Raw genomic sequence first — 25276 nt, 5'->3', positions numbered from 1 at the left:
GCATCTTGGCTCTCCCGGCCTTCTTGTAGCCTCGCGATTTCGCGTGTCTCGTCTCTTGTGCGCTGCGGGCCCAAGCGAAAGAACGCGTTCCGGTTTCCAACGTCTATTCTTCTTCGAGTTTTTTCGCCCGCGAATAGTCATCGTTTCGTGTGTCTCCTCGCGCCCGCCTCGAGCCGGTCACAGCCTCGGACCCCTGCTGCTGTCTCCCTTGCCTTTGGCTGGTACCTCGAAAAGCGCGCCGCCGCCTTTTCGCAGGCCCGCCGCCTGCGTCTCGCGCCTCTCGCCAGCTCTCTTTCTCGCCTTCGCCGCTCGCGCCTCTCGCCAGCTCTCTTTCTCGCCTTCGCTGTCTCCTGTCCCTCCAGCTTGTCGCCGTATCCTCCCTTCTCGAGGGGGCTCCTGACCGTCGCCAGGATGCACGCGACCCGCCCTGGCGACCCGCCCGCCGACGGAAGCTGCGACCTGGAGGAGGGCGCAGGGGAGGCGGAAGAGGAAGAGAAAGCCGCTTCGGCAGGGGACAGCGGCGAACTCGAGCCGGAGGTGAGCTGGCGGTCGATGCCGCACCGTCCTTCTCTCCTCCCAGACGGTGAGCGCCCCGCCAGTGCCGGCGCGTCCGCCTCCGCTGTCTCGTGTCTCCTCAGCCCTGACACCAGCTCCGAACGCGCGCCGGATGCTTTCGACGGCGCGGATGACGAAGGGCCGTCAGTAGAGAGCCCGCGCACTCTGCTGGAGCTCCTTCAAGAGACTTCGCACGAGGGCCTGCTGCAGGCCCTTCGCCCCGCCGGGGCGCCGGGGACGGGTATCTCCGACGGGGACCCCACAGACCCCGCACACGAGGGCACTCTGCAGCTGCCCCTGCTGCTCTCCGACGAGGCGGCGCAAACCTGCCTCGACAGGCCTCACCGACCTGAGGCGCGCTCTGCAGACGTGCAGCAGAAGCCAGGGCGCGGTGCGGAGGCGGCCGCTGAAGCCCAAGTCCGCGGAGATGGAGACAGCCTCACGTTTCGCGACTTTCGCCTCGCGCCACAGTTGCTCAAGAGCCTCGACAACCTCGGCTTCGAGATTCCTTCGCCGGTGCAGTGCGCCGCCGTTCCTGCTGCGCTGGCGAGACGCGGTGAGGCGACACGCGGACGCGAGAGAGAGAAAGGAAATCGAATTCAGCGCTCGCCGAGCTGCTGCGCGTTTGCTGCGCAGCAGTCGTGCCGTGTAGATACGAACATGAACCAAGCGATAAAAGTAAACAACTAGGGGGGCACTGGGACAGGGTAGTCGGCAGGCAGATCGCTAACAGCCTGTGGGCTTCACTGCATATATGCGTATGTATGTGTATATATATAGTATACGTAAAACATGTATCCGGCGAAGGTCCCTACAGTAAAGCTGCCTACAGCGAATGCGCCGGTCCCGCGCGGGGCGTCTCTGGCGTGATTCTGGTATCAGGGCAGCTGGCTCCTTTGTTGTGAGGCCCGGAGTGGCTGTGCCGTTTTCGCTCTTCATCGCTGTCCCCTGCGGGCGTGTTCTACGGCCCCCCGGGCGCCGGCCTGTCCGTGCAGACTTGATCGTTCAGGCAAAGTCTGGCACTGGCAAGACCGTCGCGTTTGCGCTCTCGCTGCTTCAGCGGCTGGTGCACGAGGTCGCGGCGTCGCGCGAAAGCGCGAGGGCTGCGGCTGCCGCCCCTTTCTGCGCGCGCGTCGCACACCCTCGCGCTTCGGCGCCTGTCTCTCCTTCGCAGTCGCCGTCGTCTGCCTCTGCTGCTCCCTCAGCGACGGCTGCGCCTGCTCAGTCTTCGCCGAGCGAGGAGGAGAGTTCTGGCCTCGCGTTCGGTCTCGTGGTCACTCCCACGCGCGAGCTGGCAGTCCAGGTGGCGAACGAAATCTTCCGCCTCGCGTGGTTTCTTCGAGCACCGGTGAGCGGGCCTACAAAAGGCGGTGCGCGCCTCACTTCGCTACAGCGCGTGGGCCACCGTGGCGGAGGCGGATGCCGAGCTCAGGCGCTCTGGGGTCTGCGTTGGTTTGGTTAGCAGCGGCTGCAGAGCAGGGACACTCATCCGGCGGGGCTCGAGGACGGGCGAGGGGCAGCGGGGGGGGGGGCCTTTTGTGGAGGGCGGCCGTTGTCTCACCACCGCTTCGAAGCGATAGTGACTAGCATGATACTGCAACTGCACTCCACTTGGTCCGGTCATCCGTGTTATGCCTCAGGCATGCGGTGGCTAAACACGCCGGTCGGCGGCCGCTGCCTGCCCCGAGTCCACACTCCATAGCAGCATCCCGTCGTCTGTTGATGTGCGGCGTCTACTGCTATCTACTACCGTGGCGCCCCTGCGTTGGCGCTTAGTGAAGGAGCATCCGCACGTCCATGTTCCAAGCGCCTGCGTGTGCCGTCGCGCGTTTATGCAGCGTGTGCGGCTCGCATGCCTTTTTGGCGGGCGCCCGTTGGCGGTCTGCCAGGAGCAGCTGCGGGAGCGTCCGCACCTTCTCATCACGACGCCAGGTACGCAGAAACGCCTCGGCGTTTCCCCATATCTACACGCCAAGCCGCGTGGGGGTGCCGCAGCCCCCCGTGCGTGTCCGACGGCGCTCCTCGCGACCCGGGCGAGAGTGGCGGGACTTTGTTGTATCGCACGCAGTTCGCTTTCAAAGGGCGCGGCTGCGGTTCGAACCCGCCGAGCAGCTCCAAGCCAGATCATATCCTAGTATGGACGGGGTCCGCAAGTCGGCGGATGGCCTGCAGCCTGTCTTCTAGGCTGAACGAAAACGCGTTGTACGAGGCATTAGCACGCCCGAGACGCCCGAGACGCGTTGTATATCCTAAGCCTAAACGTGTGCTAGGGCGTCTTGTAGCGCAGACCACGCCTAACAGATTTCACAGAAATCGAGTCCTTGCGGCCTTGCTGCATGACAATGCTCTCGCAGCGGCCGCGAGTGTCTGTGCTCTGAATCGCCTGCGCCCGACCTGAGTGTCTCTTCGCCTTCCTCCAGGGCGGCTGCTGAGTCTGCTGCGGAGCAAAGCGACGCAAAAAATTCTAGCTGCATGGCCGTGTGTGTGCGGCGCGCGGAGGAAAGGACGAGCGCCCGCCCACGCAGCGCGAGACACAGAGGCACTGGACGCAGGAAACGACCACGGAGACGCAGGCACAGAGACAAAGCCGCATGGCGACGCTCAAGCCCCGAGCGCGGAGGCCAAGTCCGACGAGGGCGAGCAGCCTCTGGCATGGGAGAAGGAGGACAAGAAAGATGACGCATTTTGCAGGCCATGCCGCAGAATGGCCGCGGCTCGTCGCCTGAAGCAGCACTTGCGCGTGTTTGTCGTGGACGAGGCAGACCTCCTCTTTGATGAATTCTTCCGCCCTCAGATGCAGTAAGCACACACACAACTCACAGGCACAATACCCACCCAAAACTGCATGCACGTGAGGCGCGCGACTCACACGCGCGCTTCACGAACAGCGGAATTCATATATATATATATATATATATATATTTATATATATATGTATGTAAATATATGATCATGCCGCCGTTTCGGCAAGAGGATGCGCTTCATCTCTCTTGTCAGCCCGGTATTGTATGGCGCGGCTCTGTGTTGATTTGCAGGGCACTCCTCACGTCGCTTCTGACGCGGCGGATGCAGGTTTTGGCGTTTTCGGCTACGTTTCCGCCGCCGCTTTTGTGCTTTTTTGAAGAGCTCGTGGAGACCTTGGACACCAAGTGGCTCGCAGCGGAGGGCACGCGGAGGAGAAAAAAAGACGAGGACAGTCTCCGCCAAAGGGCGCTTGCGTTCGTGGCGGCGCACGCGGAGGCGCAGAGACAGGGCGCGGGGACTCCCGAACTGGCGAGAGCCTACGTCGGGCGAGTCGAGGTCGGCGCGGGCCGCAGCGGCGCAGGCGCCCACCACGCGCCTCCCGGCAAAGAGGCGGTAGCTACAGACGCGGCGGCCGCACACATGAAAGCCGTCGCTCAGGTAGGCGATGGCCTGGCGCCTGCTACGCTGCGGGAGGACCCGCGGCCGCAGATTTCTGCGGCGAGCGGTGGCGCCCTGCCCGACCCCGACGCTGTGCCGGGCGAGTCGCCTGCACTGGATGGACGTGGGGGGCGACAGACCGACGAACGCGCCACCGCCGAATTCCTCAGCACGGCAGGGGGTGTGCCGAAGGAGCGGCCGGCAGGTCGCGCCGCCGGCGCCGCGGCTTCAGAGCCTGAGGCTCCCCCCGAGGAGCCTCGCAAGTTTGAGCGCATCCTCCTTTGCTCGTCGTTCATTCTCCACGACAGCAAGCGGAAGCGGGAAACCGAACGCCGCGCGAACGCATCGGAACAGACCGCCCGCAGTCGCGCGCTGGCGGCGGCCGCGTCTTCCTCGTCGTCGTCTTCCGTGGTGTCCGCTCGCGCGAAACGGGCCGCTGAGCTGGCGCGACTCTACGCGACAGCTCAGCCAGGCGCTCCACGAAGGGAGGCTCACGAATGCGCTCCGGCAGCTCAGGATGGCGAGGCGCAGAGCGGTGGCAAGCCGGGTGACGCGACCGACTCGCCAGAGACTGCCAGGGCGGCGGCCGGGGACTTGCGACAGACTGCGCCTGACAGAGAAGGAAGTGAGGAAAGAGAGGACCGCCGGGCAGCGGGCCGCCCGGCAGCAGGGGATGATGAATCGCCCATGGACACAGCGGCAACGCCAGAGAGCGGCCCTGAAGAGGGCGAACAGCCTCTCGCGTGCGCAGGCGGACGCGGGAGCGAAGCCGCGGACGGCGCGCTAGCGCACGAGGGGGGTAAGAGGCTGCCGAGAAAAGGCGTGAGCAAGGGGGATGAGCCGAAGCTAGCGGAGGGACCGACACCGGCTACGCCAGCAGAAGGCAGGCAACGCGCGGGCGCCCAAGCAACCGCGAAGGCGGCCGCTGAGGCTGAAGCCAGCGCAGATTCACACAAAGAGGCGGGACCCGTTGCTTCAGTGACTGCGTCAGCGCCGCCACTCGCTGATGTTGTCCCTGGGTCGCCGGACGAGTCTGTGTTAACGGCTTCACAGCCTCCTTCCACCTCGTTTACGGCCGCTGCCTCCGCGTCAGCTCGGGTGGCCTCGTATTCTTCATCGTCTGTGCTATCGCCTCATGCCTCGTCTTCTACCGGGTCGCCGCCGTCGCAGTCTCCGTCGTCAGGTGCCGTCGATGCTGCCGAGCCTAATGACCGCGAAGAACGGCGAAAGTGTCAACCTGCATCCGCATCGCTTCCGTCGCCTCTCCTGGCTGGTGAGACCCGTCCTTGAGTCTGGTGATTTGCAGTCCTGCAAACTTGCTTTCTCGGTTCGCATCCGCATGCGCCCTGGCCCCAGGCCCCCGTCCCGTCCTTTGGAGTTGTCGCGGACGCTCTCCGTTGGCACGGACAGATGGAAGCCGCACATTCGGAAGATGGCGATTGCACGCCACCATCTGCCTTCGACGAGCGTTGCTTCCTTTGTCTCCGCAGGCATCCAGTATGCACTTTTGCTTGTTCCCGACGAGCCGTCGCCCATGCGCCAGCTGGGCGCTAAGGTTCGGGTACTCCTCCGCGTCCTGTCGACCCTCCGATTCCGACAAGCGATTGTTTTTTGCAACAGTTTTGACTCGTAAGCCACCGCGGTTTCGGGTCTGCTCATTTGTGGTTCATGCGTCTCTAAACGGCATGCCGATAGGGCTACCTCCGACGCCTCCTCGTCAGTGGCTGCTGTGCGGGAGGGCTGCTTGGCAGCGCCCCCGAACTGTTAGGCCTTTGCCGCGGCCTGCTCGTACCTGCCTGCCTTACAGTAAAGCTTCAGGTCGGTTCTGTCAACATTTGTGTCGCAGTGTGTTGCCGTGTCATCCGTTCTCGCTGCAGGGGAGCGCAGGTCGCGAACTGCCTCAACCAGCTAGGCGTTGGCGCGATATATACCAGGTGTGGAGCCCCGCTGGCTCGCTGATGCTTCAGCGGATGACGGTCGTACCTGCACAGATGCAGAGGCACACCTGCGCACGCCAGGATGCAGGCGCATCTACATATGAAGCCGACATCTCTCTCTTACAGTCTATATATATATATATATATATATATATATACAGCAGTTTTGGCACTCAGAATGCGCAGACACGCGACGTCGTGACGATGAGTGACGACGGTGAGCAGTGGCGACGGATTTTCAGGTTTCGTGGCTTCCTATGCGCCGCCGTGTCGGACTAGTGTTTTCGAACTGTATTTCTGCAGCGTGTTTGAAATTGTTTTTATATGAAAACCGATGCACAAACGACTCATGTTGTGTAGTGGGCGGGTTCCGGAGCGGTGGCAGCGCACGAACGCGGCGACTGTGGAACTCTTGGTATTCGCGTTTTACATCCTGGGCCTCGGATCGCGGGACAGCCGCGGCAGAGGCCCGGAGGAGGAGCCGCGACCCTTCAAGCAGTCCGACTGCAGATGGGTTCAGTGCGTGGCTTCGGCCACGCTTGGCTCCACGTTGATCCGCAGATTCCATGCTGCGTTTCGTGCTCGTCTGCGTCTGGTGTTGGGTAGCTGCGCTGTTCGCTCGGTGAGTGTGTGAGAAACAACGGCGCGCGTCCGCGTGCGGTTTCGACTTTTCGGCTTTCTTCCCCTGTGGCGCTGTTCGTCAGCGCACGTCTGCGTCAGGAGGATCGCGTGCGGGCCTTGCTTGCGCTGAAGCGAGTTGAGTGCCGCGTCTTGGTCTGCTCGGATGTCGTAAGTGCCCTTGATAGTGAACCCATGATGAGCCACAGGGACGACTTCGCGCGTGTCCAGCAAAGGCCGATCAACACGCCCGTACGGAGCGAACCTTAGTTGATGGACGCGGACCTCTGCAGCCTCTGCCTACTAATGCTTGACACATACTAGCTCATGTGCGTGCGGAAGCACAATCCGTTACCGGTCGTGCACGGTGTCAGATTTGGAGCGACGTCGTGCGAACACACATGGTTACGTATCCATGCCAGATAAGTTTGCATCATGGGTGTGTGAGTCAGCCACTGTGTGTGTGCTTTCCCCGGCTGCGTTCTCGTTCTGTTGCTCGGCGACGCTTGATGCCGCGTTATGCCTGGCTGTGCGGAATGCATGCTGCGGCGCAGATCAGCCGGGGAGTTGATGCTGTCGGTGTAGATCTGACAGTCAATCTCGACTTGCCTATGGTAAGGTCTGGTCTGCAGTGTTCCCCGTCCACCGCAACGCAGACTTGCACAACACACGACGGCGCGTCAAGTGGTGTTTTTCACGTGTGCGGGCAGCCCCGACGCGCCCGAGATCCGGGTGTGCGCTGATTCGGGGGTCTGCAGTGTCATGGGAAAGGGTGGATCGTCTGGCTGAGGACGTGACTCTACTGGCCTGGAAGAGGCCACGGCTGTGCACTGTTTCCACGGACGCTCGCGCCACGCTTTGGATGTCATTATGGCCGTTGCCGAGGCAGGGGTTCAGGGTGCCCACGCGGGTGGCGCCGCGCTGGGGGCGACACAGGCTCTGGATGCATCGGCATCGCTTGTATCTGGCGTTGGCTCCCGCGCTGTCTGCAGGACAAACAAACCTTCCTGCACCGCAGCGGGCGTGCTGGACGCTTTGGCGGCGAGGGTTTCTGCATCTCGATTGCGTCTGAAGAGGAGGGTCCGTACTGGCGATATCTAGCTGCGTCCTTCAAGATCTTCCTCCACTCGTCGCTTGACGCGCTCCGTCGTTCCGGCCGGCGACACGCTGCAGCGCAGCCCGATGCGTCCACCGGGCGTGGAGACAGCGGATACAGAGAGCGGCACGATAAGACTCCGTCTGCTTCCTGCGCTCGTCAGCAGAGGACGGGGCACACTGGAGCGCGAGGGTCCGGCGAGGCTCGCGATACAAGCACCTGCGAGAAACTGGATATACGTGATGGGGCGAATGAGGGCTTCGTCCGCAACTGCACACCCCCTGACCTCGCCGCGGGCGCGCCGGTTTCGCCGGGGGTCGGCTGTTCTGTACTGGCATCGCAAACATCGTTCTCATTCTCCTCTATTTGCCCGAGTCCCCCGCTGCAACAGGGATCAAGCGACGGACCGGCGCATGAGACTGCACCCGATCTTGTGCCACAGGCACACGAATCTGCACCATGCCTCTCATCCAGGAACGCGCGAACAGGTGTAGCTGAAGCCGGTCCACGTGCGACTCAAAGAAGTCGAAGGTCAAGCAACGGCACGTCGGATGTCCGGGGTGACATTCCCCCGAGTAGCGGCAGTCACAGCCCTTCCTGCGTGGCTGATCGCTCGATGGTTCCATTAGAGCCATCGAGCGATCGTCTCGGTGCTCCTGAGTCTTTTGGTTGTGTATCGGCTCTTCCAACACATGCTCCTCCTCTCGCGAAAGCTGCGTCTCTTTCCAGTTCTGGCCGTGGATCGTCGTCGCCGATGCTGGAGACAGGCACTCAGATTACGGGAAAAGGACAATTTTTCGCAGAGCCCCATCGCTCGCGTTCGACTGCTCTCCTCGGGTGCCGGGTCCATAACGCGCTTTTTCTTGGGTCGCATTCTTCCACAGCAGTTCCGCGCTGTACCCCGTCGTCTGCTGCCTCCGCGGCACGGCGGCGTGGGTTTCCTAGACACTTTGAGCCATGTCTCGGTTGTCGCCCGTTTATTCTCGATTTACACATGACTGTAGACTGCCCTTGCGAAAAGTCCGTGTGCAGCTGGCTAGTGGCTTCCACCGGGGGTGGCAAGGAGGCAACGCAGGCTTCTGCCGCAGGAGTCCCTCATATGGCGCCGAACCCGGTAGAGGACACGCGTGCTCTAGGCGACAGCGGGGATGGACGCCGAGACAATGAGGCTAGAGTCAGCGAGACGTCTACACGCCGGCGTGCTTCCGATGGGAACCCCACGATGAGGTTCGAGATCAGCTCCTACTCCCCATACGGGAGTGGGCTCATTGAACAAGTCCTTCCGGTTGAGGACACAGTCCCGTTGTCTGTTATTTGCCCGACGGATTCGTCATCTGCGCCGTCGAGCCTGGACTGGCGCCGTACTCAGCATGTGTGGGGTGCCACGTGTGCTTCCCTCCCATCGTCCGCCTCACCCCTGGCTGCGGTGCTCTCTCCTGGACGGCGTGTAGTGCAACTGAACGGTCACAGAGCCGACACTCAAGGGGAAACAGTTGTGCGGAGACAAAGGGATAAGCCGTCCAACACCGCCGTATCTCGTGCGTGGCTAAAGTCGTCTGGTGAACTATACATCGAGCCTTTGCGAGACGCGGTGTCACAGGTCGGCCCTACACAGGCGCACGCGGCGCAGTCCCGAACATCGAGGCTGGGCGTCGGAGCGAGCGCCCCGCGGGAGAGCGCCGAACTTGGGCTTGTGTCTGAGAGCACTGACGACGAACACAGCGGCGTGCAGGAGGCAGAGGACAGGGGCGGCAAGAAAAGTAGCGAGGAAACGCAGGCACCGTACGCACACGGGTCGGTTGCTGTCGTGAGTGCCACGACCACAGAAACAGCGCGTAACATCCTATTGAGGTGTCTAGGCCCTACGGGTACGACGGAAGGCCCCGCCGCAGATGGAGGGATGCCGGAAAGGCTGAAGCGTTCGTCTTTTATTCCGGATGCTTTGGCTCGTTCGCCCGCCCCCAACGACTCCGTCAAGCTGGTGTGCGACAAGTCGAGACCTGCAGACAAGGCTGTGTCTCGCCCAGACACGGGTTGCAAGCATACATACATGCAAGAGGGCAAAACCGAGAGCGTGGGAGCGCGGACGGGATCCAGTCCGGACGCGAAGCAGCCCTCTCATTCTTGTGTTTCAGAGGCTGTTGATCAGCATGCGATGTGGTGCATTTTCATGCATGCTAGCGGCGCTCTGGTGCGCAAAACCATTTCGCAGTTGGGACAACGAGCGTGCCTCTCCAAAGACACTGAAACAGGTGTGTGGCAGTGGGCGGCCGCTAGGGGAGTCGTAGGGACACGTGGCAAAGCCAACGAAGACCATCACATGAGGCTCCCGATCTACGAGGTGAAGACCTTGCATGCACAGCTCTGGAAGGCATTCAACGCAAGTTCAGCGACGCAGTGAAGACGCTCCAGGGAGATCGGGAATTTTCGAGGGACTCGAGAAGATGGGGTGTTCGGCAAGTCCCTGGCAAGAGTGTGTCGCGTTTGGCGGACAGGCGGAACGATTTTATTTTGATTTTGGCACCGCCGAAAGGTAGAATGACAAGCTGGTATCTGGAAATAGCTATCAGCATTATCTCGTATGCATGGCTTCCCTTAGTTTTCCTTTCTTTCTGCGATTTCAGCGGTCGGCAGGGCATACGATCAAGCCTGACGTCCTTCCGCGTAGCCGTCGCATACCCCATTGTGTCTGTCTTTTTATTTGGGGCTCCGGAAACATGTTCGTTGGTTCTTTCCGCCTTCGTGGTCGGCCTCATTCAGTTTTACCTGCGGTTGCCTCTACTCTTAACCGTATCCTTGTTGCACCGTGAACTATACGCGTCAACGTTTTTACGCGCCCCCAGCGTGTGTAGCGGCACGTATTTCAACTCATAGCTCCACCTGCCGCCGCTGCGTTCAGAGGTTTCGCTAGCGTCATGGAGGGTATGAACCCCGCTAACTTTACTAGCAGTCGTGTAGAGTCGGAGCCGCCTGTTTGCCGCGGTGAAGCATTTCGCTCGGAGTCGTCGATGTCATCATCGAATGCCAGTGCGACACGGGCGCCCTGGGTACTTCGGCCCGCGTCAGCGTTTCACGAGTAGTACTGTGGTGGCCTCGCGTCTAGTGCTGCCAAATGCCCAGCTGAGGGGCTGCTGTTGTCAGCTTGGACGTAGTGCAACGATACGGTTCATGTGCGAACGGGCTCCGGTCACAGGCAGCCGCGCACAGAGCCCTCACCAGACGTAGGAGTCCGCCGAGCGGGGCTTTCACGTATGCGAGTCCGCTTGTGCGGGGGATGTTGAAGATGGAAAATACAAAGGGAATTCGACGCACGCCGAGCTCCCAATTCTCCCAGAAAGGAGGCGGACCGCCTATGAAATGGGTACGAGCCGCTTTCATCAAATTGATTAATGTTGTGAGATCATCACCACGCTCGCGCAGCATACGGTTGTGCTACCATGCATTCCATGTAATCCACCGTTTTACTTCACAGCTGCAGCAGCTGATGCACGAGATCTTCCGCCGCCGAATGACTAAGGATGCATATGAGTTCTTTCGCAGGCCTGTGGTTCGGCAATCTACCGCCACATGACGGGACAGGGCACCGCACCCGCACTGTCTTCAGCCCTCGACGTCTGTGACGGTGTCTGAGGATGGCGTCTCCGTCGCTTTCCACGCCGCGGCAAGTGCTGGTATGTGCATCATAAAAACAACATGCCGACATGCCGACGGACGGTGAGAGCCTGCTGCAGTCGTCCAACCGCCCTCAACCGTGTGACGCATCGTCATCACGCCTCGTATTGCGTCCGCCCTCCAATCGCTCTGCGTGCAGGTCTGGTCGGGTCAGGTCTTCCACCGATATTACACTCACAAATAGGAGGCCGGTGAAGACAACTCCATTTCCATTTCATAATCCACAACCAGCATACCGACGACACCTTCCGACGTGTCCCGTTTCATCCGAAGACGTGGGGCTTGAGTCCTATAATTCCCAATGCCGTACACCCCACCTGCCCCTGGCTCGTTGATGTGCATTTGAATACCCTGTGTAACACAAGGCAGGAATTGGGGCGGCGTCAAGTAGCAATCAGCGTGCTGACTGAGGGTTCTGCACCGCATGAATAATGGGAAACAGTATGAGGATCCTCGCGTGAGCGTGGATGGCGCCACGAAGCATCGTGCGACAGATGCGCTCGCATAGCGCGTGAGACCGATTACGCGCTGCGTTGTGCTCCACAGGAAGCGAGACCTACCGTTCCAAGCCCTAGACCACGGGGCACGGTACCTCTGGTTCCGGATTGCCCCTCTGTATATGTTGTTTCTGTGCAGTTGATTGTTTAACAGCCATTGCGAGGACGGAATCGCGACAAACTGTGCGCGAATGTTTTCATGGAGGCTTCGCTGCAGGTCTAGTAAAGTGCGAGGCACATGGCGGGGAGGGCTCCACGTCTTTGACCCTGAGCGCGAGAACTGACTACTCTGTGGTTCCTATGAAATCACGCGAGGCATTTACAGCCCACACTACGTGCCGCTATGCCTGTTGCCGGCAGCATGCGCCGGGAACCCTCACAGCTTCCAGCGTCTCCCGACGTTTAGCGTGCGGTTCCGGCGGAAAGCGTTCCTTGGCCGCGATCAACAACGAGCAGCACTCAATTTGACGGACATAAACGTCGCCCCCTCGCTCTCAGCACTGCAGGTGTCCCCAGCCTTGTAGTCGCTTGCGTACAAATCGATTGCTCCAGTCCGTTTTCGGACGAGCCACTACATAGTCCCATTTGTTCGAAGGCCTCCCCGAGTCTACAAGGGCTGCCACAATCACCGGTACAGCTCAGCGCTCAAGGTGTGAGCAGCTGTAGGCAGTAACGCCAAAGCCGCGTCACGCCGTAGTTTATGTAGATATAGGAAGTTTCTTACCTGTTCCTTCTTGTACAGGGAGACGGAGAAACCCCGGCTGCTCCACCGGCTTCGTGGCTATCTATCCCATGGCACTCAAAACAGAAAAAACGGTTTTGAAAGCCCTGCACGTGCGGCACGTGTACACGTAATCCTGGTCTCCTTGGCTACGTATCTCACCGATATTAAACTACCATGGCGGAGTATTCCCTCTTGCTCCCTACGAGGCCACTTAATCACTGCCGACTTGAGGACCGGCAGGCCGACTTTCGTTCAGCGGTACCCTCTCAATCCAGTGTCAGATTAGGGGGACCGGATTCGCGCGACGCGTGAGGCGGCATGGACTCCGCCGTCCGACGCGGCAGTCTTGATAACGTCTCAAATGAGAAACGCATCTAAGATTTCGGGAATTTCGTTGATTCAAGCCAGAGAGGAAAGCGTATTATTCGGATGCCACCTTAGACGGTTTCCACATTGATCCTCTTCTCTTTATAGCCTTGTTATAGTTCCATTTCCATACAATCGTATCAGCTGTCCTGCCAACACAACTAACATCCACATGCAGCGCCACCCTCGCGTCGCCGGTCCTGCTTGCTCGATTAACCGCATGTGGCGACCTCTGCAGTTGCGGATATCATCTGCTCCTGCAGCTGCAAGCTTTGCCGCGTTTACCAGATGCCGAAAACTGTGACCACGCTGGCGGGTCCTTACCGGCAGCGGTTTTGTGCGTTTCCGTGCTACAACCGACAGACCGGACCTTGGAATTTCTTTTAAATAAACCCCTTTTTGGCGGTGGCCTGCTAGGTGCCGCGGAATGTTCGTCCGTTATTCTACCGTCGTGCACTGTGTGTGCTGCAGCATCTGTCGAGCACGCCACAGGCATCTGGGAACTCGTCCGAGCCCTACATTCATACCGAGATATCCAGCCGCGTGATACGGCTTGTACATCACTGTATTAGCGGCGTGCTGTGCTACCTGTGATAAAGAACCCTTTGGTGTTCCTTTCTTTGACGACTCCATTACTCCTTAGTATCATACAGATAATCAAGGTAGTTTGGAACCACTACCAATTTCAAAACAAGTACTTTGAGTTTAGCACATATCAATGCCTTAGATACGTTATCTTGGCACTGGGGCACTGGCTCGAACACTGGTATCCAGTGGCGATAAACGGCGCATGCCATCAGGACTAGCATACACGCACTCTGAGAGGCTCGTCAGTCGACTATCACGCAGTGGCATTGGAAGAATGCTCGCCAGCCGCGGCACCTCTTCAATTACATAACCTGCGGAAATGTTTCTGTTCAGCCGGTGTATCACCGAGACATGCGCGTTGTAACCTGCGGCGGCCGCTTCAGGGTGGACTGGGCACCCTCTGATTCCGTAGAGGTTCATGCGTGAGGGCATGAGCTTTTGCTCATTCGTCTGTGGGTTGCGTCTGGGTAGGTCGTTCCCGAGGGAGCTCTAGACGGTGCGCGAGCTCAGCATACATGTTCCTCTCCACTAGAACGGAGTCATGCGCTGTTCCCTTTTCCGTACTCACTCTCGACTCCAACTGACCACCTGTTAGAGACGAACATGTGTAACGTGCTGTACAGCACATGTGGGGTAATGCAACTTGTGTTCCCGCTGGCTCGAGCGCCGGCGGAAGTCCAGGGCCCTCGCGAGAAGGCTGAAAACTGCGAGTACACAGGGAAGACCAGCTGGGACGGGAACTCGGCCCTAGCAATGTCACTGCTTCTCCGAAATTGTGCTTGAGGCAGGGAACGCCACGCCATGGCGCAGCAATGATTGCGTAATGCCTAGAAAGCAATGCTCGGCATGCAGCAGCAGCATCGTGGATTAGGGAGCGCGAGCAAGTGGAGGGCAGATGGGGACCCCACTGCTCGACACCAGATCGCAGCTGAAACGCGTTATTTGTTTCACCCATGACGTCCTCACTATAGCGTAGCACCCATGCTTGCCAACTCGCATGGGACGCGATGCGAATCATGACTGAAAACACGTACAGCAGAGGCCCCCGCGGGCTCCCCAAACTCCGCGGCCGCGGCGGCCCTCGTGTGTGCCTGACGGACAGAGCGCCACGCGTCCGCGACCTTGTCGCAGAAGTGACTTCTGGCCTGTTCAACCAGCCATATGACCAGACGTCGGCGGGGAGAGCGGCCAAGCGCGGGATTCACCCCCGATTCGGAGAGGCAGGTGGCGTCGTCACAGCGATATGAAACGTGCAGTCTGCGCGGGCTGGAGCTCCCAAGACTATCTCTTGACTCCGTGGCCTTGCCCAGGTTATGGGCATGCCACCCGCGCGCGTAAACAATTATTATGATCACAGAATCAATTAGGATTGACGTCTCTTCCCGTCTGCGATACGGACTCATCGGCGCCCTGGCGACAACCGCCACAACTGCACTCACGTCCTAACGGCCCCCCGCGCCCCGCACCGTCGTTCGCGGGTCCCAAAGAACTCCTCGGAACGGTCTCCACGCTTTGGCGCCTTCCGCTATTCGCTTCCTTTACGTGCGCAGCCCCTTCCCCTGGCGTGTGCGCTTGCACGTCTCGTGGGGTCGTCTGCCGGACTGCCATCTGCTCGCTATCGTCGACAAAAGGAAAAATGAGCAACTCCCGATGCGCTTTCCGCCGCGCCACGCAAAAAGCATGTCTCGGTCGGCAGCTCGTCCCTCTCGCGCGTCGCGTCCTCGCTGTCACCCTAGCCTTGCTCGTCGAGGAGAAGGTCCGTCGCCGTGGTCGCCTCCAGATCACACGCTGCGCTTTCGGCCGCGCGCGCGGCTTTGCCTTCGCCCTCGGGGGCCGTCACTTGCGTACGCTCTGTCTCCGTGCCGTCCATCTTACCGGCGCCTGGGCTTGCCGCCGACGGATAGTCAGGGAAGGGTGGGAGCGGAGGCCCCGGAGGCAGGAAAACCGAAAAAGCCATGCTGCTGCGATCGAGTGCAAGGTCAAAGGAGTCTTCACCCGACGGCGGCGACGACCCGGCCTCCGGCGACGAGAGGAGACCGGGCGCCGCCGGAGGCACAGACCCCGAAGAGGAGAGCGCTGCTGCAGTCGAAGACGCGCCCAGGGCCGCGCTCCTCCCTGGTGACGAGCGGCGTCGCTGACGATCTACAGAAAACGGAAGACCGCCGAGCCTGCAGGATCCCTCCTCTGACTCGCGGAGCAAGCGCGCCCCCCCTTCAGAGCGTGGCGGTGCGCCCAGGGCGCCCTCCTCGTTGCCTGTGCGCGTGTGGCTTTTTGACGGCGAGAAGGGCGGGCACGCCTGCGGGAAGCAGGAGGCAGCCGCCGACGGAGAAGAGCCCGCAACAAACAGCATCGGCGAAAAGGAAGCGCGAGGCGAAGGCGTCCTCGCGGCCTCCCAAACGGGGTCCTGCGCGAGGTTGTGAGCGGCTGGTGCGGGGCTGCCCTGTTCCGGCAGCGCGCCCTCCCGGCTCAGCCTAGTCTCGCGATCGTCCCCTTCGCTACTGGTCAGTTCAGCGACCGCGCCTTTCTCTTCTCCGCCCGCCGCGTCTCGCTTGTTGCCCTGCGCGCCATTGCCTTGGGACAGGCGAGCCCGGCGCGCGGCGAGCAGGCGGGTCCGCTCCTCTTCTCTCTGCGCGCGCCAGTCTACGATTTGCTCTCGGAGTGCCCGCAGACAGTTTCGCAGCTGGCAGAAGAAGTCCACGCCTTCTTCTTGTTCCTGCTGAAGGAGAAGCAAGAGCCGTGCACGGTCCTCGAGCTCGCGGAAGGTCCACTCGGCGGCTTCGCGCACGGCGCTCGCCCTGACGGCTTCGGACGCGCGCTCCAGGAGACGCAGCGATGCCTCTGATGCCTCCACCGCGTCCCACAGAGACGCCGCGTTCTGCAGACGGTTGAGGACGCACCTGAACACGCCGCACGCCAGCAGACTCGACACAGCCTCATCAGCTTCAGGCGCAAAGCGAGGCTCGCCCGGAGCCGACGAAAGACAGTCTCACGACGTCCAACAAGCAACCGCGGAGCGCCCCCTACTCGACGCTTCCAGACACTGCAAAAACTGTATACAAATTGCTGTCCGCACGAGACGAACGTGCGCTCAACCCCGGAGCCAAGCGACAGGGGGCTCTACGTGCGCTCCGGCCTCGCTGCCGCAGCACAAACAGCGAGGCTCCTTGACGGAAAACCTGCTTCTGTAGGACCCGTTTGGGCAAACTGGAAACTCGGCGGGACTGTCACCTGCAGCCGCACTTCCTCGCGGCTGCAGGGCCGTTACCCTCGCTTCGCATTCCAGCCGGCGCACGCCTTTTTCTGATACAAACGAACCTCTAGATGGCGTTCGGCGCTCCACAGTTGGGCACGCTCCGTACGCAGCAGGGGCCCGAGCACCGCCGCAGCATAAACGCCGAAGGGCGAGCACGGCAACTGCGGAGACAGCCCACTCTTCACTGTCCCGAGTCGCGAAAGCAGAGCGAAGCAATTCGTGGGTTACCTGCAGAGCTCGGCGGTGCGTTCTTGCTGAGGCAGAAGGGCGTCGGCTTCCACGCGAGACAGCGCGGCATCAAACGGTTCGCCTTCTTGGCGGGCGCGAAGCAAGAGACTGTGAATCGACTCGATATCGACATCCTGAAAGGGCGTTGGCAAACAAACGACACACGAAGAAACAAAACGAGTCTCCAACGTTGATACCCGATCCAGACGTGTCGAAAGGGTTTTGCAAGCACTGACGCGATTCATGCAACTCTGACCCCGGAGGTCAGCTTCTCTCTCATATATATATATATATATATACATATATATATGGATACCGGTGACCTGATTTGCAGGTGCCTGTCGCATGCAGTGCTCCCTCTGTTGTTGCTTATTCGGCGTGTATGTGTCACTTTGCGTGCTTTCAGTCGCGTACATCTTTCACGGCCTCGCTGTCTTGCTGGAGCGCGTTGACGGCGGTCTCGAGGTCAGCCAAAGCGTCGCGGAAGGCGCTTAGCCGGGCCTCCCGGTCGTTCGCCTTCGCGGCGAAGGCCGCGTCTTCGCGCCTCGTCTCCTCGAGCGGTTGGCGGCTCTCGCAGCGCAGACGTAGCAGCGGCTGCAGAAGGGTCGTCAGATCCGAGGGCAATCTGCACCGAAGCACTTCCCGTATACTCACTGGCGCCGACGAGGCGGCGCACGACGCGGGAGAGCGGGCGGCCGTTCGCGGCGGACTGGACGGCTGCGGGCGAGTCGAGGCCGGGGACGATGACGGAGACGCTGCAGGCGACGGAGACGGCGAGGAGAGAGGAAGCGCGGAGACGGCCTGACGCAGCTTCGTGGCGAGCGAAAGGTTCGCAGTCTGCGCTTGCTGCACACCGGGAACGCACCCCGCGCAGCGGCTAAATCAACGAGGGCCGCAACGCACGAGACGCAGCTGCGCGCCTCGAAAATCACCAAGTTGACCGGCGCCAGCTACTGCCGCGAACCCTCAAGGGTTAACCTATCTACAGCTATATATATAAATCTATGTGTCTATCTGTCTGTGTCTACCTATCTATATGTATCTATCTATCTGTACGTATATTTATACATGCATATATGTTCATGCATGTATTCACGTAAGCGTGTGTAGTACTCCTTGGAAACGAAGTCTCGGCAGCGACCTGGCGCGACAGCGGAAGACTGTCGCCAGGTGTGCGGATGCGCGCAATGCAAGGCACTCGGAAAACGCCTGTGAGCAGAACACCCAGCAGTCTGTCGCTCTGCGTACCTCGGCCTTGCTCTGATACTTTTCGAGGGAGAGCTTGAAAGGCGCTGCCAGCTCCGACGCAGGCAACAGAAGCATCAGCGAGTCCTCTCCCAGGGCGTCCTCTGCGTCGGCTCCTTCGCGCCCCTCCAACCTCGACGTGGGCTGCAGGCTGAATCGGCGAGTGGCGGCCGTGCAGCCGCTCGCGTCGTGAAGGCACTCCCGAAACGCGACGTCGGTCCCTTCTTCTCGTCTAAGAAGATCGGCGATTTCTCGCAGCTGAAGCTGCGACTCCGCGGCGGCCTGCGTGAGCAGATGGTGCTGACGCTCGAACGCCTCAAGCCCTCCAGCGGCTTGGATCGACTGAGGAAACAGGCAGCACAACACACGCCTTTCGAAGAAGCGGCCGGTGTCGTCGCCTGTAACACAGGCCGGTTGAAGACACGAAGCTCTCCCGCGAAGCCAAAAGACACTCGCCTCAGCATCAACCGGTGCAGACACAGAGGGACTCCTGGAGAGAGACGTACTTTAAATCCTCAAACAGACAAGCCGAATCGCGGCGACTCCAGTGTACCGCAGGACTGGTCTAACGTCCCGGTATACAATATATAGATAACATGGCTTCTGGTACCTGGAGATCACGCAGAAGAATTACAAGACTTGCAGAAGTAGCTGTAGCGGCTAGAGCTGCCCCGTAAGGCCGGACGAAAGCCGTTTGAGCGGCGCAGGCGAGTGAAAGAAAAAAAAATTCAGACGCCGTAGGAGACGTGTCTCACCTGCAGCAGACCCCAGAGGTGCGTCGGGACCTCGACGGCCGGCGCTTCCGTCCGGGGCTTCATTGACGTTTTTGCCTCTTCCAGACTCTGAAGCTTCTCTCGAAGTCTTCCTGGGAGTTGGTGCGACACCAGAAAGGCTGAGACGCGCGCGAGCTCGTCAGAGGCTTGGCGCTTCAGTCCGCGAACAGCCGAACGATGCCTGCGAAAGCAAACGGCGCACTCTAGTCACCACATGCAGATCGCCATCGCGGGAGGGAGAAATCGGCCGCGGCGCAAACTCCTCTCGATGCTGCACACGCGCCAGCGCCGCCAGCCGAAACGAAAACGCCAATACAAGCGAGCCAGACGCGACGCAAACCCTGACTGGAGCAGCGACTGACTGGGAGTTGCCCGCGAGCCGAGACGCACGCCGCGCTGACTGATTGAACGTTCATGTCGCAGGCGGCCGCGAATCACAAAGAAGCGGAGACTCACTTGGTTCTGTATTCGTCGGCTTTGAGCCGCACCGAACTGGGGATAAGCTGACTCAGCAGCTGCGCGGCCACGTCGTCGGGTTCCATCAAGTCCTGCGCCGCAGCGAACAGAGCCGCATCGCGAAACACAAGCGCAGTAAAGTGCAGCGCATCGAACAGAAGCCCCCAGGCTCGTCCTCGCACGGAAACAGAACATCCGCGGAGACGCCGCACACGAAGCTGCGAGGCATACGCACAGATTTGATGCTCTTACTCCCAGTCCATCTTGCTCATAAGTACATATATATTTATTCATATACAGATATACATGACTAGAGTCGAACAAGTACCAGTGGCAGATCATCAGGCAGGGGGGGCGTAGTCGAGAGGAGGACTCGCTCGAGGGAGGCTGCCGGCAGACCGAGCTTGGGCACTCAGACAGCGCGATGACAGCCCAAGACAGCAAGGAGGTGGCCACGCGAGAATGTCTGCGGACCTACGGGCCCCTAGCGGAGTTGTAAACAGAAAAATGAGACTCGCGCAGGGCCGCCGAAGCCCGTGTCCTTCTTCGACACACCTTGAGAGATATTTCCGGGAGCTCGATGCAACAGACTTGCTCCAGAGGCGCCAGCCGAGAGGGGTCGGGAACAGCCTCGAGATACACCTAACAAGCAGAAGGGAGAGAAACACGTGCGTCAGCTGTGCGCCTGCACCAGGCGCCCGCGGGCAACACGAGGCGGGCGCCGCTTCGCGCAGCTCGGCTGAGGCCAGAGGGGGCCGTGAGACTCGCGGGAATCGTCCGTTTGTGTACACGCATGCAGGTGCATCAACGAAGGTATGGTTGCGGAGTGGGACGACAGCCAAAAAACTTCAGACAGGCACAGCGCGCATTCACGCCCGCTGCAGTTGCCTACGGCAGGGGAACATGTCGGCTCTTGAGAACCCCCAGCACTCGGGAATCTCCTTCGTCCTCTCGCTCTACTTGCATAGGTGGGTACGGTGCGACGTGTCGCTTGCGTCGCGGTGATCGCCGAAGCGCCTGGCGTCGATGCACAGGCCACCTGGGCAGCTGCCAGTTTCTTGGGACGTTCACGTGTTCCAGAGGCGCACGCGAAGCCGTAAAGGCGCGGGTGTTACCATGGAGTTGTCTCTTTCGGTTTGAGCATGGGCGGAGACGATGTGTGTGAGCAAGCCGTTCAAGTTGCACTTCAGAGCATGCGCCTCCACGAGGTCCGATGCTTGACTCAAGAGCTCGCGGGACACGCGCAGGCGCGCCACCAGCCGTCCGTAGCCTTCCCCTGAGCAGCAAACTCGACAGACTCGCGCGCCAGGGCCTAAACCCTAAGCAGCAGAGGCGCAGTCAAAACTGAACCGAAGCTTGGCCGCGAGCCGAAGGCCCCTGCGCTCTCACAGACACGCCCGTACGGACGGAAGAGCGGAAGAGCGGGAATGGCACACGACAGACTCGTCTCAGTTTACGCTTTAGGGGTTAGGCTTCAAGCGAGGGCAACCGCCATCAGCGACTGTGACGAAGCCGACGACGAGGGAGCTGCGGCGAGCGCGGTCTAGGGTTTAGCACGAAAAAGCGAGATTCCCGTCCGCGAGACAGAGAGCCCGGCCGACGCAGACTGCAGCACGAGCGCGCCGGAGAAAAAGGGCGTCAGGGGAGAACGAAACGCCCACGAGGGATGACAAACACGACAGCGTGATGGGCCTAGAGAGACAGTCTGTGGCGCACACGCAGTCTCCCTTCCAGCTTTGGTGCAGACACGAATGCAGCCCGCGAGTGCTTTCTCCTCTCACCTTCGGCCTCGACGCGTTCCTGCTCGTGCCGCGCCATCTGGAAGTGTGCAGCTGCGAGGTACGCGAGCTCCTGAGTCCTGTTAGACAAGCGCAGCGTAGCCGACAGACGCGGTGCGCGACAGATTTCCGAACCCCTCTGCACAAGGCGATGCAGGCTGACTCGCACCGGGAGCGAAACAAACAAGATACACGCGACCTCTGACAAGCAGGCGGAGACTTCTGACTCGAATTGCTCAAACGCATACACCCTAAACCCTAAACGCTGCTACCCCACGCGTCGATGAAACCTATTCACGAAATTGCGAAGCGTTTTTCTGAAAACGCTGTGAAACGACTCCAGACCACCGTCGAACGTACCTGAGCCACTGCGCGAGAACTGCAGCTTCAGTCTGCGACGCAGAGAGAGCCCCAGTGCTGCTCCCGAGGCCTCCCGAAGAGCGCGACGAGAACAAAGAAAACGCTGAACAGGAAAGTGACGGAATGCAAGGCAAGTCACGCAGACGCGAAGCAGGCAGCCCCTGCGGCGCCTGGCGCCGGCCCCGGGGCTCGCCCTCCCAATCTTCTCTGACGCTCGCTCGATTACAGGCGCCCAAGGAGTCACACGTACCACATATATATATATATATATATATATATACGCGAGACGTGCCGCAGGCATGCATATATGTCAGAGGTTGTTTGTATGAACCTCACGAAACGCCGAGGCAGCTTCGGCAATTAGGGGAGGATTGAAAGCGAAGGCAATGCAGCGCGACGCAGCACGGTCTCAAAACGCACAGAGGCGAAAAATGTGTTTGCCCTGTGGGAGTGAATGAGGCACCGGTCTCGGCCGCGGGGTTTTCTTCGGTTCTCACCTGGTGCGGGGGTCGAGCTCGTAAATTCGTCGTCTACGCGCTGAAGATGAGAGAGCGCAGAGGCATAGAAGGAGGCAACTTGGCTCGCTAGCTTGGAAAGCAGACTCTTCCCCAGTTTCTCGCGGAGGGCGCGCTCGTAAGACACGCACTGTGCCTGCAAGAAAGCGTGCACAGACAACAAACGCGGGGTGACACATTCACAATCAGCGAATGAACACAGTAAATATACATATGCGGCAGCTGTTTCGAGACGGCACTAAGTCTATATGTGTTAGCGGGTGTGCAAGCCTGCACTTGAATGCCATGTCACACCTAATCATCTTTACCGCCCTGGAAGGCGCGTCCCTCTGAGACATCAGCTCGATCGACTACCTGCGCTTGAAGCATAAAAATGTAGGCCGTGAGTCCGTGGAACGAGAACTCCGGACACGCATGGGCGAGCGCAGCGTCTTCTTCTCCCTTCGAAGACGCCAAAACGAGCGAGGGAAGAGTCTCGCGCAGGAGACGAAGAATCGCACCAGCCTGAGTCACGGACGCAGCAGCAAAAGCGCAAGATCCACACAGATCTCAGACAGGGAGAAAGCCAGATTCCCAGAAAGCGGGGAGACGACCGTGAAAGGGCATGAGCCAGAAGTCAAACGAGGCAGAAGGAAGCAGAATGGCAAAACCCTCTACTTGTACACATTTACCTATATATATATATATATATATATATATATATATATATATATATGTAGGTTCGCGAGTGTATATATGTGAGTAACAAACTACGGAGAGCAGACAGGAGCGAAGCGGCCTGCTCTGTTTTCACGGTCCGAGGCACATCTCGCAGGGCGCCACAGGCCCGCGCCGGTTTGTGAAAGGCGACCATCAGCTGGCAGATCAGGACCGTCGTGACACCCTGCGGCGCACGCAGCTGCGTTTAGGGGCCGCCAGACAAAGTCAGCTGCTTCCTTCGTCGCTCCGTACTTTGAGGAAACGGTCGAGAGCCTCCTGGAACTCCTCGAGTCTCTCTCGACTGACAAATAGCCCCGCGTTCGCCAGGCACGCCGCGCAGTTGAAGATCGCACACGCCTTCTCGAAGCTCCAAAAGTCCAGCGGCCCCGGTGCACCGGGCGACGGCCTCCGCGGCGGCGACGGCGAGCCCGGAGCGGAGACAGGCGCAGCCGCCGAGGCGTGCGCAGGAGCCGACTGGGGCGACGCCGTGGGCGACGATGCGCGCGACGGGGTGCACGACAGACTGCTGCTCCAGGCGGGCAAGCCGCCGGGCAGCGACAGCGATGCGGAGGCGAAGTGGCGCTCCAAAAGCACGCAGAGACTCAGGTACGTGCGCTGGAGGGAGAGAAGCCGCAGCGAGCCTGCGCGCGCTGCAGAAAAGATTAGGCACGCACCTACAATACCGTGGCGACGCAGAAACGTTGGGCTGCATCCGCGAATTCTAGCAGAGGCATCCGTAAGCGGAAACGGCTAGCCAAAAGCCTCGCGCGCCTTCGACGCACTCCGCGAGACTGCGCGCACTCCTTGCCGCTCGATGACTGAAGCATGCACGGCTGCGAAACACGTCAAATGCGGACTCTCGTAAGGGCGCGCGCGAGACGGCAGCGACGAGAGAGCCACGGCGCGCATTCTGTAGATGGAATCTGAGACGCGACGTCCTCCACACAGCCAGGCCGCCACAGCACGTGCTGCATACTTTGAAGCTCCTCTAGATTCCCTGTCTTTCTGGTGAATCCCGCCTGAAGCGAGCAGCTACAGTGAAGGCAAACTCTGCTCACAGACAGGGGCAACCGTGATGCGCCCCCCCATGAGACTCTCTCAGACGCCACGCAGAGCTGTGGCGTGGCGAGCGGCTCGCAGACAGCGGAAAACAGGCTCGGGAGAGAAAAGGAGCAACTCACGAGAGGCTCGCGCGATATCGCTCCTAAGGCGCGCCCATTTCTGCAGAATCGGGCGCACGCCGTCAAGCTGGTGACGTCCGTAGTGCTCGCTGCGCAGGCAAGACATGGAAACATACGTAGAAGACGCTCCCGCGTGAACTGTCAATATCTCAGAAGGGGAGCGCAGAGAACTCAAAATGGCGCGTGAGAGAAACCCGCCGGTGGCAGAACTCAAGAAAACAATAGGCTGTGCGGGGGGGGGGGGGGGGGGGGGGGGGGGGGGGGGGGGGGGGGGGGGGGAGGGGAAAAGAGCGGGAGGAGAGGAGAGCGTGAGAAGGAGAAGCAGAGTCACAGCGCATGCCAGACGACGGGAAGCGAGACGCGGAGAACGTGAGCGAGGCGCCCGTGTGGTGGCAGGCACGGTCACAGGGCGTCGATTTTTCCGTCGGAAAGCTTGGTCGTTTGGTTCCGCCCCGTCTGCCTGTCCTCCCCAGCTGTCGTGGGCATCTGGGCGCTGCATGCCACGCTCTTTGGACTTCAGGTTTCGCACTCCGCGTACCTGCAGTGTCGCTCCAGGAGAGTGAGGAGCTCGCTCCCGCCCTGCGGCAGCTTGAGCGGAATCGTTCTCATCGCAATCCCATCGGCGCCTCGAGGGCACGTCTACCGTTGGCGGCCGATTCGAACCAGCCGACACGCGGCCGTTTCCACGCGAAGCAACGTGCGACAGCCGCGGAAAAAAAGGAAGAAGGAGCAGCAACAAAAGAAGCCCAGCGGTAGCGAAATTGGGATACAACACGGCGAGGAAAAGCGCACGCCGAATCAAAGAGCGCGAGCCACGACGATGACGAAGAAGTGCCAAGATCAGGCGACCGCAAGCAAGCGTGGTTTGACAAGCAAACGCCGATTGACATGAATTCAAACAAAAACGAGAATCTCCACAGAAAGACGCGAGAGCTGGAGGAAATCCTAGGAAGAGGAAAGCAGAGACTGTTTGCTCGCTGGTAGGGAAAAAGTTGAGGAAAAAGTTTGTCGGTGGCTGTCGAACCTCACATTTGGACCGGTCACAGATCCTCTGCCGGTCCCCGCCACTTTCCTCGCCCGCTCCCAATTTTTCGAGGCTGCTTCCCTCTGGCTACCAGGGGCAAGGGCTGGGGTGTGAGTGAGTGAAACACGCAAGCGTATTGCTGGGATGGCATTTGCACGGCGTGACAGACGTCAGACGATGAAGCGGTGAGGTGACGGCAACGATGCAAAAAGACAGAGTGAAAATGCAGAAGGTAGCGGGGAAGGCAGGCTACCTCATCAAACAGGAGAAGACTGGTTAAGTTGAAATTTCACTCGTTCAGCGTGCCTG

The 25276-nt window shown here is 60.1% G+C and overlaps 3 protein-coding genes across 3 annotated transcripts; 2 read left to right on the top strand and 1 right to left on the bottom strand.

Annotated features, from left to right (window-relative positions):
- Window positions 1–411: 411 nt before the first annotated feature.
- On the top strand, window positions 412–8460 carry BESB_077530 (uncharacterized protein; the record flags this gene model as incomplete). The annotated part of the gene is made up of 11 exons (XM_029366114.1): window positions 412–1111; window positions 1551–1903; window positions 2394–2487; window positions 2976–3354; window positions 3591–5230; window positions 5448–5586; window positions 5835–5891; window positions 6599–6683; window positions 7067–7126; window positions 7505–7924; window positions 8338–8460. 11 exons carry the CDS (start codon window positions 412–414, stop codon window positions 8458–8460), a joined length of 4050 nt encoding a protein of 1349 aa, XP_029217545.1.
- Window positions 8461–8602: 142 nt separating this feature from the next.
- On the top strand, window positions 8603–10009 carry BESB_077520 (uncharacterized protein; the record flags this gene model as incomplete). The annotated part of the gene is made up of 1 exon (XM_029366113.1): window positions 8603–10009. One exon carries the CDS (start codon window positions 8603–8605, stop codon window positions 10007–10009), a length of 1407 nt encoding a protein of 468 aa, XP_029217544.1.
- A 5178-nt stretch (window positions 10010–15187) lies between these two features.
- BESB_077510 (uncharacterized protein) lies at window positions 15188–24552 on the bottom strand (the record flags this gene model as incomplete). The annotated part of the gene is made up of 15 exons (XM_029366112.1): window positions 15188–16352; window positions 16937–17070; window positions 17351–17782; window positions 18185–18523; window positions 18937–19135; window positions 19411–19502; window positions 19966–20052; window positions 20526–20686; window positions 21192–21268; window positions 21549–21651; window positions 22046–22199; window positions 22418–22567; window positions 23015–23412; window positions 23944–24032; window positions 24482–24552. 15 exons carry the CDS (start codon window positions 24550–24552, stop codon window positions 15188–15190), a joined length of 3651 nt encoding a protein of 1216 aa, XP_029217543.1.
- Between the last annotated feature and the right edge of the window lie 724 nt (window positions 24553–25276).

Source organism: Besnoitia besnoiti, chromosome VII, assembly GCF_002563875.1.
Source record: "Besnoitia besnoiti strain Bb-Ger1 chromosome VII, whole genome shotgun sequence".
Lineage (NCBI taxonomy): Eukaryota > Apicomplexa > Conoidasida > Eucoccidiorida > Sarcocystidae > Besnoitia > Besnoitia besnoiti.
The sequence above is the reverse complement of the archived record's forward strand: the minus strand, read 5'-3'. Positions and strand labels throughout refer to the sequence as shown.